The sequence below is a fragment of the Tenrec ecaudatus genome, chromosome 11 (assembly GCF_050624435.1).
Source record: "Tenrec ecaudatus isolate mTenEca1 chromosome 11, mTenEca1.hap1, whole genome shotgun sequence".
NCBI lineage: Eukaryota > Metazoa > Chordata > Mammalia > Afrosoricida > Tenrecidae > Tenrec > Tenrec ecaudatus.
In genome coordinates, this window is record NC_134540.1 from 10,908,626 (window position 1) to 10,924,931 (window position 16,306).

The following is a 16,306-nucleotide window of genomic DNA, read 5'->3' on the forward strand; positions in this document are numbered from 1 at the left end:
AATTCTTAAAATTGCAAGCTCAATGGCTTCAAGTGAATTTTGAAAAGTGGGGACCCAGAGGAGGTGGCGCGGGATACCTTTATTCTACTGTGGCTTTCAACCCTAATTCCCTAATTAGCGAGGGTTTGGATTTGCACCAACCTGGCTGGACCCTGGTTCTCAGCAGACTGACAGTGAAGTCATGGTGCTGTTTGACAGCTGCGTGAGGCCACCTTCTGGCAGTTGCTAAGCAAGCAGTCTTTCTCCAAGCGGTGACTGGCCACCCAGTTGTAGGGGGACATCCCCCAAGGGGGTGTGCGGGCTGCACATATAGATCAGGGTCTTGGGAGGGGGCCGAGCTCTTTCTGGAGCGTGCTTGACTCGTCGCCTGGCCTGCTGATTTGGGGTTCATCAGCTCCTGAAACCACAGCGTCAGGTGATGCTTCTATCTGGGCTCAACTCACAGATTTAGGACCTGTCGGCCTCCACCATCGGGTGAGTCATTTCTTCGCAAGAAATCTCCTTCTAGTTGTTTCTCTCTCTCTCTCAAAACTATTGCAGGATTTATTTTCACCAGCCAATGATATCAGAATCACCAGGGTTGATGATGGCCAGTGTGGTGTACACCCCGCAGGACTTGCCACACGCCGTGCCCAACTCGATACTGTGGCCGCTGTAGTGATGGACACTGGTTTTGGCCAATGTGGCACAGTACTTGATTTCTTTCTGGTTTCCTCGAGGCCGGGCACTTTTTGGCCAGGATGACCAGTTTCGCTTTGCCTTGCCTGATCATCTTCAGCGTCTGCTTGTAGGCCAGCACGTACGTCCCACTTTTCATAACAAGTTGGAGCGTCGAGTTCATGGAATCCAGTCACTCTTTTGTTTTCTCTGTGGCCACCATCTTCCTGTCTTAGGTGCCGGACGGCTCCCAACCAAGAGCAGCTGCCAAGATGGCCGGGAAGGGAGAACAAAAGCTCTAGCTGCTTCTAAGGTGGTGCAGGGGTTTAAACATGGAGTTGTTAAGGACTGCTAAGTGCAAGGTTTGTGGTTCGAACTCACCAGGTATTGGCTTTGGTAAACATTTACAGCCTTGGGAGCTCTGTTTTCATCAGGTAGCGGCGTTGGGTTGGTTCATTCCTTCCCAGAGCGACCTCCTGGACAACAGAAGCGAACCCTGCCAGGTCCTGCACCATCCTCCCAATTGTGCTCAAGCTGGAGCCCATGGCTGCTGCCACTGTGTCCATCCATCTTGTTAAGGGCCTTCCTGTTTTCCTCTGCCCCCTGATTTTTACCAAGCAGGTTCACTCTGAGTCTGAAAACATGTGACAGCATGGGCTTGGTTTTAGTTTTAGATATGCTTACAGGATTTGCGCGTCTATAGTACACACACATATATACTTATAATATTCAAATAATTGGTTTTGCTCTTCCAGAGAACACCAGCCTAAGCTACAGCTCCAGAACCATCACCTCATCACTTGGGTAGACACTGGGCTCTAGCTTGACATGGCTTCAACAGCGCACCAACTGAAGACTGGGGCCAGGCCCAAGTGATAGGAGAGAGACCAGCCAGGTCACCACCTGGTCACCATCTGGCTTTGCTGTGGAACCGCTTTTAGGACAAGAAGAGAACTGTCCGACCCAACCCAAAGTTCCTTAACTGGGACTAGTAGCTGGTTCCAGAACAGATCTCCATTCCCAGCTGAAGAGGAGAAACACCGGTTATACTGGGTTATGAAACAAGAAAGAGACTCGGTACAAGGCCACATACTTCAGCATCTCAAGCCTGACACTTCCAACTATGAATGTCCCGGACAAGAAGAGACTCACTCCGATCTTGGAGACTGCTGAGGAGTGAGGGCTGCTCCCTCTGAACACCCAGGGAGTTTCTGGTCATCAGGGCAGTTCAGACCACCTTGGAGTTTCAGAAGCTAAGAAAGAACCTGATTGGGCTGCGGAGTATTAAGGTGACACAGGAAGAGGGCTATTTCCTGGCTCTCTGTTTCCCAGCAATACACCAGACAATGGCTTTCCTTCTCCTGCCTCCTCCCGTGACAGGGGTGGGAGCGATAGAGGGGAAAGCCAGTGTACAAACTCCTACTTTCTACACGAGGTCTATAGTGTGCAGGGGGTGAGGCAGCAGCCCTGGGAGGAGCAGAAAGGGCCTCACTCAGGATTTCAGGGAGAGGAGAATGACTGGCTGCAGTTGTTCTCCTCCCGTTGCAGGCGGAGGGGTGGCACCCTCCAACTAAGGGGAAGTCATTGTGCTCGCTGCTGCAGCAGGCACCTCTCGGAAGCTGGCTGTGTCCCCACCACCACTCCTGGGGCAAGATGGGCCTGGTGGAGTCTCAGAGCAACCTGAGGCCTACACATACCGTGTGGCCGGTTCATGATGGTTTGGCACAAAGGACACCTAATCTTTTGCTGCAGGTGTTAAAAAGGACCCTTAGAATCAGGGTTTCTCTCTTAGGTGGGCGGCTGGGAAGCCACCCAGTGTTCACATTCTGTACTCTTTTTTTTTTTAAACATTCATCTGTCCCAACTTTTTAAAATTTTATTTTTTTTAACCCTAACCCCCAACTCTTTTTTTCCCCCAACTCTTTTTTATAACCCTATCTAGTTTTAAAAAAATTATTCCTCCTTCTGGGTTATATTGGAGCTTATGAAACACAGCTGTGACTTATTTTGCACAAATGTGATAAAACAATTATAAACTTCGGGGCACCTCAATGGTTTCATGGGAAGGAATGTTTTCCTATTGTTCTTACTTAAGTATTATGAAATAATAAGCTTTTAATATATATATTTTACTACTCAAAACAGACATCAGGACAGTGAGCTGGTTCCATTACTCGAATCCCAACACTGCCTACACATCGAAAGCAGGTCCTGCAACCGTTTGGGGAAATTTAATCCGCCAGGACTATGGAGGTGCTCAAGTGGGGGCAGGTTTCACAGCAACACAACAGTAGGTTTTACTATTGACACAGTAGCCCAAAGGAAAAGACCACCTAGAATTGGACGTCCATTAGCTGTCTTTAGGTAGGAGCTGCTGGTACCTTCTGAGAGAACATCAGGGGCTCCTATGGGTTGAATGGGTTCGCCCGAGAAAAGTCTGTCAGCTTGGCTAAACCACTATCATATAACTGCCATAGCATTTTCCTGTCTTGTCAACCCCACTCTATTATGTTGGGGCACACCGCTAGTGGAGTTGACGAGGCAGAGATAGATTTTATCTTGAGTCCCATTTCTTGTGAGATGCGAACGATAGTAAACTAGTGTGCAGAGATGACCACCCCAAAGAAAGATGAGCCAGGAATCCCTGTGGACCCGGTCCCTGCACCCAGAACCTCCTAGACCTATAGAGTCAAAGGGCAGGTAAAGCCACACACCTGGAAATCTCTCAGGCACGCAAGACCCCCAGAGAGAGAGCCTTTCCCGAGAGCAGGTGCCCTGAAGCTGTACTTGAATGCCTCGGTTTTCCATAATTAAATTTGTTTTCAAGCATCCCACTAGGCGGTCCCCACTTGTCTCGGCTGTTTTAGCAGCACTGGAGCACCAATGCCTTTCTGGCTGGAGCCGCGGTCAGGGCGAGGCGTTCAGAAGAGGGGCTAGCGGTGGGCGGTGAGGGCAGAGCCGAGGCAGGGGGCTGGCATCCCGGGCAGGACCAGGTGACAGCGAGCCCGAGCTGCGGGGGCGCGGGGCAGTGCGCATGCGCGCGGGCCGCCGCGGGGTGGGGGCGGGGGGCCCGGAGCCGAGCGGGCGCCGCGCCGCGCCGCCGTCAGAGCCCGCCGCTCGGCCTCGCCCCGCACTGCGCTCCGGGGTCCCCCTGCCCCGGCGCCGAGGGCCCGGCGGCCGCCCTTCCCGTCCCCGGCGCGACCCCGGCCCGACCCGACGCGACCAGGCCCGGCCCGACCCGCGGAGGCCGCGCCGGCCCTCAGGCGGCGCGCGGGGCTCCGGGGCCGCCACGGCGATTGGCCGCGCGGGCGCCCGCTCCCAGAATGCAGCGCATGGCGCGTCATTGAAGAGAGACCATGATGGCGGCGGCGCTGGGGGCCCCAGAAGTGATCGCTCAGCTGGAGAACGCGGCCAAAGTTCTGATGGTGAGGCCGCCGCGCCCCGCAGCCCCGGGCCCCTCGGGCCGCCGGCCGGCCGGGCCGGGCCGCTCCTGGCCGCCCGCGGGGCTGGCGAGCGGGAAGGGCCTCCGGGGAGCCCTGGAAGGGGAGGCGGAGGTGGCGGTGGCGTGGCGCAGGAGTCTCCATCCCACTTCTTGCCTCCTGCCTCGGGCGCCCGGCTTCCCGACTCGGTCCACCTCCCCCGGGCTGCCCGGCCCCGCGGCCGGGCGTTGGGGGGTGGTGGGGTCGGAAGGAGGGTTTTCTGGGGCCCCGTCTTCACCCGCGACCCGCCCCGCAGCCTGGGTCGCCGGGCGCGGCGCGGCGAGGGAGGTCAGGGTCTCCTACCGCAGGGCTGCTGTCCGGGGAATTTGTCGGGTTGCGGGCTCGCCGCTGGGAGCCGGTGCCTGGAGGGAAGGGAGTGCACAGCTTGGGTGCGGTGGGCAGCGCGTCGTTTCCTTCCTGCATTCGGGTCCTCACAGAGCTCGCCCTGAAAGGCAGCAGCTTACCTTTGGGGTAACTGCAGCCGGCAGCACGTGGATGGCCGGCAGGAGGGAGCGGAACCTTTGGGACCAAGGTCATTGGAGCACAACCTGGTCTGGTACCGAGCTCCTAATAGGTTGCTCAGGTGTGCAGGGCCGAGTCTGTAGTGCTTCTAGAGTTCATTCTGACCCGATAGACGGTGAGCAGCTTGACTGACGAGTAGGGGTGTGGGAAGACCCGTCCCAGGTGCCGGGAAGGACTCCACGTAGAAGGGGGAACTGGAAGGAGGGACTCTAAACGGTTTGCGTTGGCTGCCTCCGTTCTGAGGGGTTTCTTCTTTTTTGGTAAATGATAATGTGTGTTAGTACATTCTTTTTGGAACTTGGAGGCCAGCTCCGATAATTCATTGATTTCAGCCTTCCTAAGAACTCCATGCAGCCCGGCGTGTGGTGGGTAGAGGCTTTTTTTTTCTTTCCCCTTTCGTAAGGGCGTTTGGGTGTGTGTTGGAGCTTCACATTGAAAAATAGTTCCACTCATTCTAGGCTAGTGTGTTTATCAAGTCTTGTTTTCGTACTCAACACCAGATATGCTGGTGCATGGAATTGAGATGTTTAACAAAGGCAGGGTTTACTTGTTTCAGCATGAGTGGGATTAAGTCTTATTGGTCACAAGCGGAATCCAAAATATTTTCAAACTTTTGAACCTACAAAAAGAAGTAGCACTTATCCCCTTTAATATTAGGTTCTTAAACTCCCTACTGTACAGAGCTACCTGGAAATTTTCTAGGTGATATAGTGGTTATGTATTGGGTGGCTAACCCACACGGTCAGCAGTTCGAAGCCACCCACCTCTCCTTTCTACCCCTGTAAAGATTTACAGACTTGGGAACCTTTCGGGGCAGTTCTGCCCTGCCCAAATTGACTCAGTGGTGAGTTTAGTTTTTTGTTTTTAGGGCCCCCATTATCATTAGCCTCTGGAAGGATTGTGTGACCCGTGGTTTTATGATGTGATCCATAATTTGATTCTGGTAAAATGCCTTATGTGCCTGTAATCCTTGCAACAGCCTTAAGAGGTTGAGAGGGTTTTTACTTGCCAATGAAACCGGCTTGTTCTGCTTCTGGGGCGGTGGGTGGGAGAGGAAGAGACCCACAATTCAAACAGACTTTGTTGGGACCTCTTTGTGAGAGAGCATTTGTGCGAGGCCATAATGGTGTCCAGAGCATCCAGAGGCTAGCTTTAAAGCCCGCAGAACAAGAGGACCTCTTCACAAAACCAGGAGAGATGCTGCACTGGGAAAGGGATCGAGACTGGGATAAGTACTCTTAATAAGTAGATTAGAAAAGTTTGTAAGATAAGATTGGTTCAAGTCCCTTGGTGGTTTCAGAGCTTGACTCTTGACCTTTCAGACCCAGTCCCTCAATTTCCATCTAGGGCACTGCCAGGCCAGCCCCTGAGGGGGAGACTGCCCCTCCCTGGGCTGGCCTGGGGAGTGGCAGCGAACAACTGCTTGAGGGCAACACTGATCTGAAGAACTCCCCTTGGAGAGGGAGTCAATGAGTAGATTCAAAATGTGCCAAAGACTCCTACCACTCTTCCCCCTGTCACTGCCATCCAGGCGATGTCAACTCTTAGTGAGCCTCAGGACAAGGTAAAACTGTGACTCTACTGGAGGAGAAAGCCTCATCTTTTTCCCCAGGAGCAGCTGGTAGTCTCCAACTACTGACCGTGAGGTTAGCAGCCCAGGAAGACACTGAGTAACCTATTACACCACCAGTGCTCCTGTCAACCATTCTTCGACTGCCAGAAACGTATTGCTCAGAATATTAAGGTCTAATACACTGCTCTCCTTCACGACTTCTTTATTTTATTTTTAAAAATCATTTTATTGGGGGCTCATACATCACAGTCCATACATATATCCACTGTGTCAAGCACATTTGTACATAGGTGACCATCATCATTTTCCAAACATTTTCTTTCTACTTGAGCCCTTGGTACAGCTCCTTATTTTTGCCCCTCCCTCCCTCCCTCCTGAACCCTTGATAGTTTATAAATTATTATTTTTTCATGTCTTACACTGACCGGTGTCTCCCTTCACCCACACCTACTTTTCTATTGTCCGTGCCCCTGGGAGGGGGTATATGTAGATCATTTGATCAGTTTCCCCTTTCTAGCCCACCTTCCCCTTCCCCTCACTACTTATTATTGGTCCTGAGGGGTTTATCTGTCCTGGATTCCCTGTGTTTCAATCGCTTATCTGTACCAGTGTATCTGCTCTGGTCTAGCTGGATTTGTAAGGTAGAATTGGGGTCATGATAGTGGCGGGGAGGCCTTCACCACTTCTCATAGGCTCCATGAGAGACCCTTTCTGACATCCTGTTCTCCCAGAAAATGAAAAGAAAAACCGCTATATGATGAAGAATAGAAATGTGCTTTTGAAAATTTCACTTAACTATTCAGAACTGCTTCCTGAGTGGTCAGAGTAGCAGTCGCTGCATTATTTCTGGGTCTGAAAGCTGCCTCCATCTCTTCTCACCAATAGCACTAGTCAGTGTTACTTGATTGCTTAAGGTGCGCAGCCCTGTGCCAACCACTCTCCACATATTCCTGTATAAGCCACCTTTCAGGAGCTAGTCTTCCTTTGCTTTCATCTTACAGACTAAAGAATCAAACGGATAGAGGCTAAGTAGTTCGCCCAACTTTACAGGGAGGGAGGCGGAGTGGAGGCAAACACTCAGATGAGTCCCTTGCCCTGTTCTTTTTCTGTAATCATTTTATTGGGGCTCATACAACTCTTAGCACAATCCATAATCCAGCCATTGTGTCAAGCACATTTGTACATTTGTTTCCCTCATCATTCTCAAAACATTTGCTTTCTGTTTGAGCCCTTGGTATGAGCTCCTCATTTTTTCCCTTCCCTCTCTGCTCCTCCCTCCCTCTCCCCCTCCCTCATGAACCCTTGATAATTTATAAATTATTATTTTGTCATTTACACTGTCCAACATCTCCCTCCACCTACTTTTCTGTTTTCTATTCCCCAGGGAGGAGGTTATATGTAGATCCTTATAATCGGTTCCTACTTTCTACCCTACCTTCCCTCCACCTTCCCACTATTGCCACTCTCAGCACTGGCTCTGAAGGGATCATCTGTCCTGGATTCCCCGTGTTTCCAGTTCCTACCTGCACCAGTGTACATCCTCTGGTCTAGTCGGATTTGCAAAGTAGAATTGGGATCATGATAATGGGGGCTGGGGAGAGCTGGATTCCCTGTGTTTCCAGCTCTTATCTGCACATGGAGACAGACTTTTAAAAAAATTATTTTTATTGGGGGCTCATACAACTCTTATCACAATCCATACATATATACATCAATTGTGTAAAGCACATTTGTACATTCGTTACCCTCATCATTCTCAAAACATTTGCTTTCCACTTAAGCCCCTGGCATCAGCTCCTCATTTTTCCCCCTCCCTCTCCGCTCCCCCCTCTCTAATGAACCCTTGATAATTTATAAATCATTATTTTGTCATATCTTATACCGTTTGACAGATTTTTAGTCTGTAGAACAATTGTAAGAGCAGAGGTCTTGGGGAGTCCAAAGTAATTTTAATCAATTTTGATGGGGGGGGGTGGTGATTGAGGTCCAAACTTATTATTTTGGTAGTAAGTTCTTTACCGTTAATCAGATTCTATCAGGAAACCAAACTAAAAAAAAAAAACCAAGCTCACTGCCATCCAGTCAATGCCGAGTCAGCGACCCTGTACGGCAGGTAGAGCTGCCCCTCTGGGTTTCCCAGACTGTAACTATTTATGGGAGTGTCAGGAAACCATGACTGAGAAATAAGAACCTTGTCCCTTCTGTTTTACAGCTGGAGAAACTCATGTTCAAAGAGGTAGAAGTGACTTGCTGGTAGGTCACTTGAACATAGAATGACAAACCTGTTGGAGACCCTAGATCCCCAGGCCCCCATTTCAGAACTGTTTATTTTTTACACAACTATGTTGCATTTCTAATTCAACCTATTATAACAGGGTTACATTTCATTGCTTGTGGGAAGTTTCAAAATGCGTTTTATTAGCCATTACAGCTTTAATAGTCAGGATTCCTGACTGGCTTTCATAGTTTCAGTGAGAGTGGGATTTGGTTTTTCATCTGGGGAGTATCTGCCATGTTGTAGTGCTGTTCAGAATTCCCACCTCGCTTGATCCTCACTTCAGCCTGCACGCGAGTAGGATGGAGTGGGACCCTTAAACTCGGGAGAGAAAGTCTGACATTCAGAGGCGTTGAATGATTTGCTGGAGGTCACATGCTAGTTTGGATGTGTAATTCAAACTGGCTGTTAGTTAGGTCAGACTAGGCCATTTGCTTGGTGTGTCTGGAGCCCCAGCGGCACTGTTGGGTAAGTGTTCAATTGCTCTGCAAGGTTGGCAGTTCAAACCTACCAACTCTTCCTCAGGAGACCGAAGAGCCTCTTTGTTCCCATAAAAATTTCTGTGTAGCCTCAGAAGTCTTAGCCAGGGTCACTATGAGTCCGGATAAACTCCATGGTGGGTGGTGGGGGTGGTGTGTGTGTGTGTGTGTGTTTTCTCCTTTTAATTGTAAGTCCCAGATATGGGAAAAGACAAGCCCTACTTCCCAGGAATGGTCAGTTAGTGGAACATAATAGTAGCCCGCGAACAATTGTGAGGTGGAGTTATTATACTAGGGGTGGGGACTGGCGTTCTGGGAGTGTACCAGAGAGTGTCATGGGTCACAAGTGTCACCAATCACAGACCGAGACAAGCACTGCTTCTTGGAACTGGTGGGTTGTAAAGACAAATGGAGCTCCCATTTGGACACAAGCTCTCTGGGGAAAAGGGCCCATTGGTATGCTGGTTTGCGAGAAGAATGTGTGTTTGAACATTTACTTAGTAGCTCTTGGCCCTTTCTACCTAGAAGATAGAATGTTAGGTTTTTCACCCTTTTCCTTTTGTAACCTGTATTTAAAGGTGGCTGTGCGCTGCAGATGGTTAAGTGCTCCACTGCTGGCAAGAGGGTGGTGGCTCCCTGTCACCACAGGCTCCTCTGAAAGCGGCCTGAAGATCCACGAGGTCACAGCCTAGAAAACCCTTTGGTGCTGTACGAGTTGTTGGCACCCCATGTGGTCACCTTCAGGCTGAATGGAGAACTAACAGTAACACCCACCACTTACTCATATGTCATAAAATGAACACTGCTGATGACAGCATTTACTTCTTGGAAAGATGCATTATATGGAGTGAGCATATTTATTTTAATTCTTTTAGTCCCTCCTGTTGCAGGCTCCTAGCAAGGTAAGGTAGCCCTGCACACACCATGACACCCCCCCCCCCTGCCCGCCCCATCCTGCGCCATCCTCACGGCAGTTGCTGTGCGGGAGCCCATTGCTGCAGCACTGTCAGTGCCTCTCCTAAGGCTCTCCTTTGCTGCACCAGGCACAAGAGAGACCTTTCTGAGAACATGTCCAAAGTCCCTGAGACAGTGCCCCATCCTCACTTCTAAGGAACATTCTGGCAACTGTTCTCCCCAGACAGATAGTGTCCTTTCTTCTGGCAGTCTATGCGGTATGTTCCATCATCATCATTGTTATTATTGTTATTGTTATTTTGCCTAAACCTTAGTTCCAAAGGGTAAGTTCTGTGATCTTCTGTATTAGCTGTCCCACTTTTACATGCTCATGAGATGATTGAATGCAAAGCAAACAAATTATGGCTTTGAGTCCTCAAAGGGACATTTTGCATTTTAAACATGTTAACGAGACCTTTTGTAGCAGATTTTCTTGTTTTTATCATTTCATTGGGGGCTCATACAACTCATCACAATCCATACATACATCAATTGTGTAAAGCATATTTGTACATTCATTGCCCTCATCATTCTCAAAACATTTGCTCTCCACTTAAGCCCCTGGCATCAGCTCATTTCCCCCCTCCCTTCCCGCTCCCTGCTCCCTCATGAACCCTTTATAATTTATAAATTATTATTCTGTTTTATCTTACACTGTCCGACATCTCCCTTCACTCGCTTTTCTGTTGTCCAACCCCCAGGGAAGAGGTTATATGTAGATCCTTGTAATCGGTTCCCCCTTTCGACCCCACCCTTCCAGTATTGCCACTCTCACCACTGGTCCTGAAGGGATCGTCCTTCCTGGATTCCCTGTGTTTCCAGTTCCAATCTGTACCAGTGTACATCCTTTGGGCTAGCCAGATTTGTAAGGTAGAATTGGGATCATGATAGGGTGGGGGCAGGGGGTGGGGTGAGGCGGGGAAGCATTTAGGAACTAGAGGAAAGTTGTATGTTTGATTGTTGCTACCCTGCACCCTGACTGACTCATCTCTTCCCACAACCCTTCCGTAAGGGGATGTCCAATTGTCTACAGATGGGCTTTATGTCTCCACTCCACACACCCACTCATTTACAATGAGAGGATTTTTTTGTTATGATGATGCCTGATACCTTTGACACCTCATGATCGCACAGACTGGTGTTCTTCCATGTGGGCTTGGTTGCTTCTCAGCTAGATGGCCGCTTGTTTACCTTCAAGCCTTTAAGACCCCAGACGCTATATCTTTTGATAGCCAGGCACCATCAGCTTTCTTCACCACATTTGCTTATACATCTGCTTTGTTTTCAGCCATTGTATCAGGAAGGTGAGAATCATAGAATGCTAGTTTAATAGAACAAAGTATTTTTGCATTGAACGAGTACTTGAGTAGAGGCCCAATGTCCATCTGCTACCTTAATACTAAACCTATACGTATATGCACATAGATCTATTTCCACATCTTCATATATAAAAATATTTACATATGTACCTGCCTTTATTTAGACCTCTATAAATGCCCTTTGCCTCCTAGTTCTTTCCTCTATTTCCTTTTACTTTCCTCTTGTCCCACTATCCTGTTCAGCCTTCATTTGGGTTTCAGTAATTCCTCTGGGTTACATTACCCTTAGTCATGCCCTCCCACACCCTCCTCACTACCAATTTGGATCACTTGTTGTTCCCTTGTCCCTGGGTTTGTTTACACCACTTCCTTTCTCCCCACCACCTCCTCTCCTGTGTCCCCCCTGGAACTGTCGGTCCAGTTGTTTTTTCCTTCAGATTGTTCATCCAGCCTATCTTATTTAGACCAACTTGCAGAGATAATAATATGCACAAAAGCAAGACCAAACAAACCAAGTAACAAGAAAAAACCACAACAACATCATCAAGCCATTCACAACAAAACAAAACAAAACCAGAAAATCTTGTACTTAGTTCAAGGACTGTTGGCTGTAGCAGATTTTCTTTTTTGTGGGTTTATTATTTTTTTAATTGTTTTTTTAGGGGCTCATACAACTCTTATCACAATCCATACATACATCAATTGTGTAAAGCACATCTGTACATTCATTGCCCTCATCATTCTCAAAACACTTTGCTCTCCACTTAAGCCCTTGGCATCAGGTCCTCATTTTTTTCCCCTCCCTCGCTGCTCCCCCCTCCCTCATGAGCCTTTGATAATTTATAAATTATTATTTTGTCATATCTTGCCCTGTCTGACATCTCCCTTCACCCACTTTTCTGTTATCTGTCCCCCAGGGAGAAGGTCACATGTAGATCCTTGTAATCGGTTCCCTTTTTCCAACCCACCCTCCCTCTAACCTCCCAGTATCGCCACTCACCACTGGTCCTGAAGGGATCATGTGTCCTGGATTCCCTGTGTTTCCAGTTCCTATCTGTACCAGTGTACATCCTCTGGTGTAGCTAGACTTGCAAGGGAGAATTGGGATCATGATAGTGGAGGAAGAGGAAGCATTTAGGAACTAGAGGAAAGTTGTATTTTTCATCATTGCTACATCGCACCCTGACTGGCTCATCTCCTCCCCCAGAGACTGTCACAGATTTTCTTAATGTATTTCATCCTTTGATTTCTTGACAACTGATTCCAAGAGCATTGGTTGTGGATTGTATTTATACAAAGGATGTTTACTGTAGTATGAGGATAGGCCCTAGAAATAGGGAAAATGGCAGAGTTCTTTTCCTTAGGAAGATAATTAATGAGGAATTTATAGTCCTTATTCAAATTTAAAAGAGTCTTGGTGGCCCCGTGGGCTAGACGTGGGCCTGCTGACCACAGGATGCTGATTGAAACCTTCCTACTGCTCAGAGGGAGAAAGATGAGGCGTACTACTACCTGAAAGAGTTAATCTCAGAAACCTTATGTGGGGTTACTGTGAGTTGCAGTTGACTATTGGCAGTGGATTTTGGTTTTATTCTAATTTAAGGTAGATGTTGAACTTGTGCTAAGATCACCTACTTAGAACATATCCAGTGATGCAGATAAGAAGTGTGAAATTACCTTTGAAATAATTTCTGGACGCTAGCGTGTTACTTGTTGGGCTGCTAACCACAAGGTCAGCAGTTCAAAATTGCAAGCTGATCCAAGGGAGAAAGACGAGAGGCTTTCTACGCCCGTAAAGAGTTACAGTGTTGGAAAGCCCAAGGGCAGTCATCGCCTGGCGCTGGAATTGACTCAGTGGCAGCAAGTTATTTCACTGTTAATCCTTCCTTCAGCCTATGGAAATACAGTCGGTGGTAAATGTGATCTTGAGCAGCTGAGGTCCTGCAGACTTACCCGGTGCGGTGTCTGTCCATGCACCAGGAACTGAGGGGAGCACCAGGAGTTGAAAGGGACAGCCGTGCAAACCCTGGAGGACAACTCTGCTCTGTATACGTGGGGTCGCCATGAAGCAGAGTTGACTGAACAGCAGTGAACAACAATCATCTCCCACAGGGCCTGGTGCCGGGCTGGCTGGACTCCTCGTAGCTCCACCAGTGACTAGCTATGTGACATCTGCCAAGTCATTTAACCTCTGCTCTGTTTCTTCATCTCCAAAGTATGAAAAGAATAATGCATACCTCGGGGTGTGGGTGGGCAGGCTACTTGATATTTCATTCACCTAAGGAAGAGAGTACTTAGTGCAGGGCCCAGCACATAGTTTAAATCCCCTGTCCTCCAAACTCACTGCCATTGAGTCAGTTCTGGGTCATAGTGGCTTGTATAGGATTTCCAAGGCCATAAATCTTTTTTTTTTTTTATTCCCCTCCGAGGCCATAAATCTTGATGGGAGTAGCCATCTTCATCCTCTTTCTCCGGATGAACAGCTGGTGGGGTTGAACCGCTGACCTTGTACTGAGCAGTGTAATGCTTACCCGGCACGTAGTTGGTGCTGTATGAATGTTAACTACTTTCATTCTTCAATGTATCAAATAACATTGCACCAAAACATATAAATCAGGTGCTGTAGTAAGCACTCATTTAATATTTATTGACTTAATTACATGTCTTCTAGACTAGTGCTGCCTGAGAACGCGCTTTGGTGATAGAAAACTGAGCTGCAGTCTCTGATAAGGGTGGTCATTAGCTACAGGAGGCTGATGAGGACTTGAAAGGTGGCAGGGGGATGGAGCCACTGAATTTCTCATTTAAGTTAACTTCAGTTATGAATGGAAATTGGCACGTCTGCCTCTGGGCACCTTATCTTGCACTACCAGTCTTGAGTGCTGCTGTCCACCTCCGAGGTCATCCTCTTATTCCATGACAGCTGGACACTTGGTGAAATGGCTTCCTTTGTCAGTTTTCTTCTCTTTGCTGTCACAGACAGAAAATGAAAACGGAATTTTCAGTGGTGTTCAGTGAAACTTAACACTGCAGAGGCAATGCCTCTAGACCCATTTCATAAATAGCAAAAGCCGGTGAGGGCGGGGCAGGGAAAGAAATTTACAGGTCACTCACATTCAAGGACAGTTGTATTCTCAGGAACTGTGGACCCTGAGAAGGAGCCTCTGAGGCTCCCTCGGAGCCCTGGTGGCATCGTGGGTAACACTTAACGCCTTGGGCTGTGATCCGTGTAGCTGGCAGTTGGAAACCACCAGCAGGTCCTCTTGAGAAAGAATGGGCTTTCTGCTCCTGTGAACGGTTATAGTATCTTGGAAACCCGTGGAAGGTCACTGTGAGTCATCATTGACTCGATGGAGGTGGGTTTGGTTTAGTGTGTTAGTCTACTATATCTGTTTTAAAGTTTGGTGTTTGCTGTTGAATACAAGTGCAGTTAAACAAAATTAAAATTAATTTCTTTTTGTATCTCTCAATTTTGTTATGTACAGGTTTTGCATGCGCACAGTGAAATGTTCTTCACACTGTTAACCTTAATTTGTTCTAACTGGTTCTACTCCGGGAGCCCTGGTGGCATGCTGGGTTACATGTTGGCCTGCTAACCACAAGGTCAGCACTTTGAAACCTGTAGCCACTCTGGGGCAGGAAGATGAGACTTCCTGCTCCTGTTAAGAAAGATGATTGGACTAGCTGGGTCATTTTTCTTTAGCCTTGGAAACCTACAGGGACAGTTGTACCCTGTCCTGTAGGGTCACTATAAGCCAGAACTGGCTCAGTGGCAATGAGATCGATTTCTACTCCAACATCTGGGGTTGCTATGAGTCAGGGTCAAATCGATGGCAATGGGGGAAAATTTGGAGTGTTGTGATTTTTGCATAAACTCTATGTTACACGTACCCTTAGGTCATTTATCTTTTTTCATTCTGGTTCATTTTCTTGGTTTATCCACTTGGATAACTACAGTTCTATTTCACTGTTTCCCAAAGTGGGTGATACTGCCTTTTTTGGGGATGGTGGTGCGGTGGTGGAGGCTGCCCTGTGTGGTGGGCGGGGTGCTCCAAAAGTATGTGCTTTATCCTGCATTATGGGCTATGGTGCAACATTTTTCAATTTCCAGGGGGGAAGTATTGAGTAATTATTCTTTTTTTCTGAAAATGGGTCACTGAGCCAAATAAGTTTGGGAACTAGTTCAATCATCTAAAGGCCTCAGAAACCATTACGTGACTATGCTACAATATGTTCTCTGTTGGTAGACATCCAGCTTGTTACCCTTTATTGGATGCTGCTAGTGGAGTGCTGTAGGAACGTCTGTGCCATTTGTATGTATATGGGAGAGATTTCTAGGGAATGGCTGTCTGTAAGTGGGGTTCGGCTTAACGCTGGTTAGCACCATCAGCCTTTTCTAGCTAATTCTAAGTTCCAAGTGAATGTCCCATTTTATATGAATTACCATCAGCAGTTTAATCGAGTTCACCTTCCCTAAAACTTCCAACGCTCTCATTTATGTACTTCTTTGTTCAGCTGATCAGTCAGAAATGATGGTTTGTTTCCATCTCCTTGCTTACGTGTGAGGTACTGTGTGCTTCCTGGTAGCAGAGTGGTTATACATTGGCCTGCTAACTGCAAAGTCAGCAGTTGGAAACCACCAGCTAGTTTTGACTCCTGTCAAGAGTTGAAAGTTTTGGAAACCCACGGGGACAGTTCTGTGCCGCTTTACAGGGTCCCTCTCAGTAGACATCAACCTAATGGCAGTGAGTGCATGTGAGTACACGCCTCCGTGTTTATTAGCCCTTGCTATTTCCTAGTCTAATTATCTAGCCCACTGTTCGCTACCTGGCTGTGGTAGTGTGCTTTAGTCTGGGTGGGGTTGCATTGAATTTGGGCTTAGTTTTCAATCCTTACATTGTCTTCAGGTTCTGGCATGCTGCTTGGTAAATTGTCCGTCCTAAATGAGCATATTTCAAATGAACAGGAAACCCAAGTAACAGTGTCTTTAAAAAGGAGCTGTGAGAGTGTATTGGTTACATATTTAGCTGTTAACCACAAGGCCAACA

At 48.0% G+C, this 16,306-nt stretch overlaps 1 protein-coding gene across 1 annotated transcript in view; it reads left to right on the forward strand.

Moving 5' to 3' along the window:
* The first annotated feature begins 3,800 nt into the window (after positions 1–3,800).
* Positions 3,801–16,306, forward strand: part of XPO4 (exportin 4) — a 93,999-nt gene continuing 81,493 nt past the window's right edge. Inside the window, exon 1 of the mRNA XM_075562841.1 lies at positions 3,801–4,082. Within this exon, the coding sequence (XP_075418956.1) occupies positions 4,014–4,082 (69 nt within the window). The 5' untranslated portion in view covers positions 3,801–4,013. The remainder of the gene's footprint in view (positions 4,083–16,306) is intronic.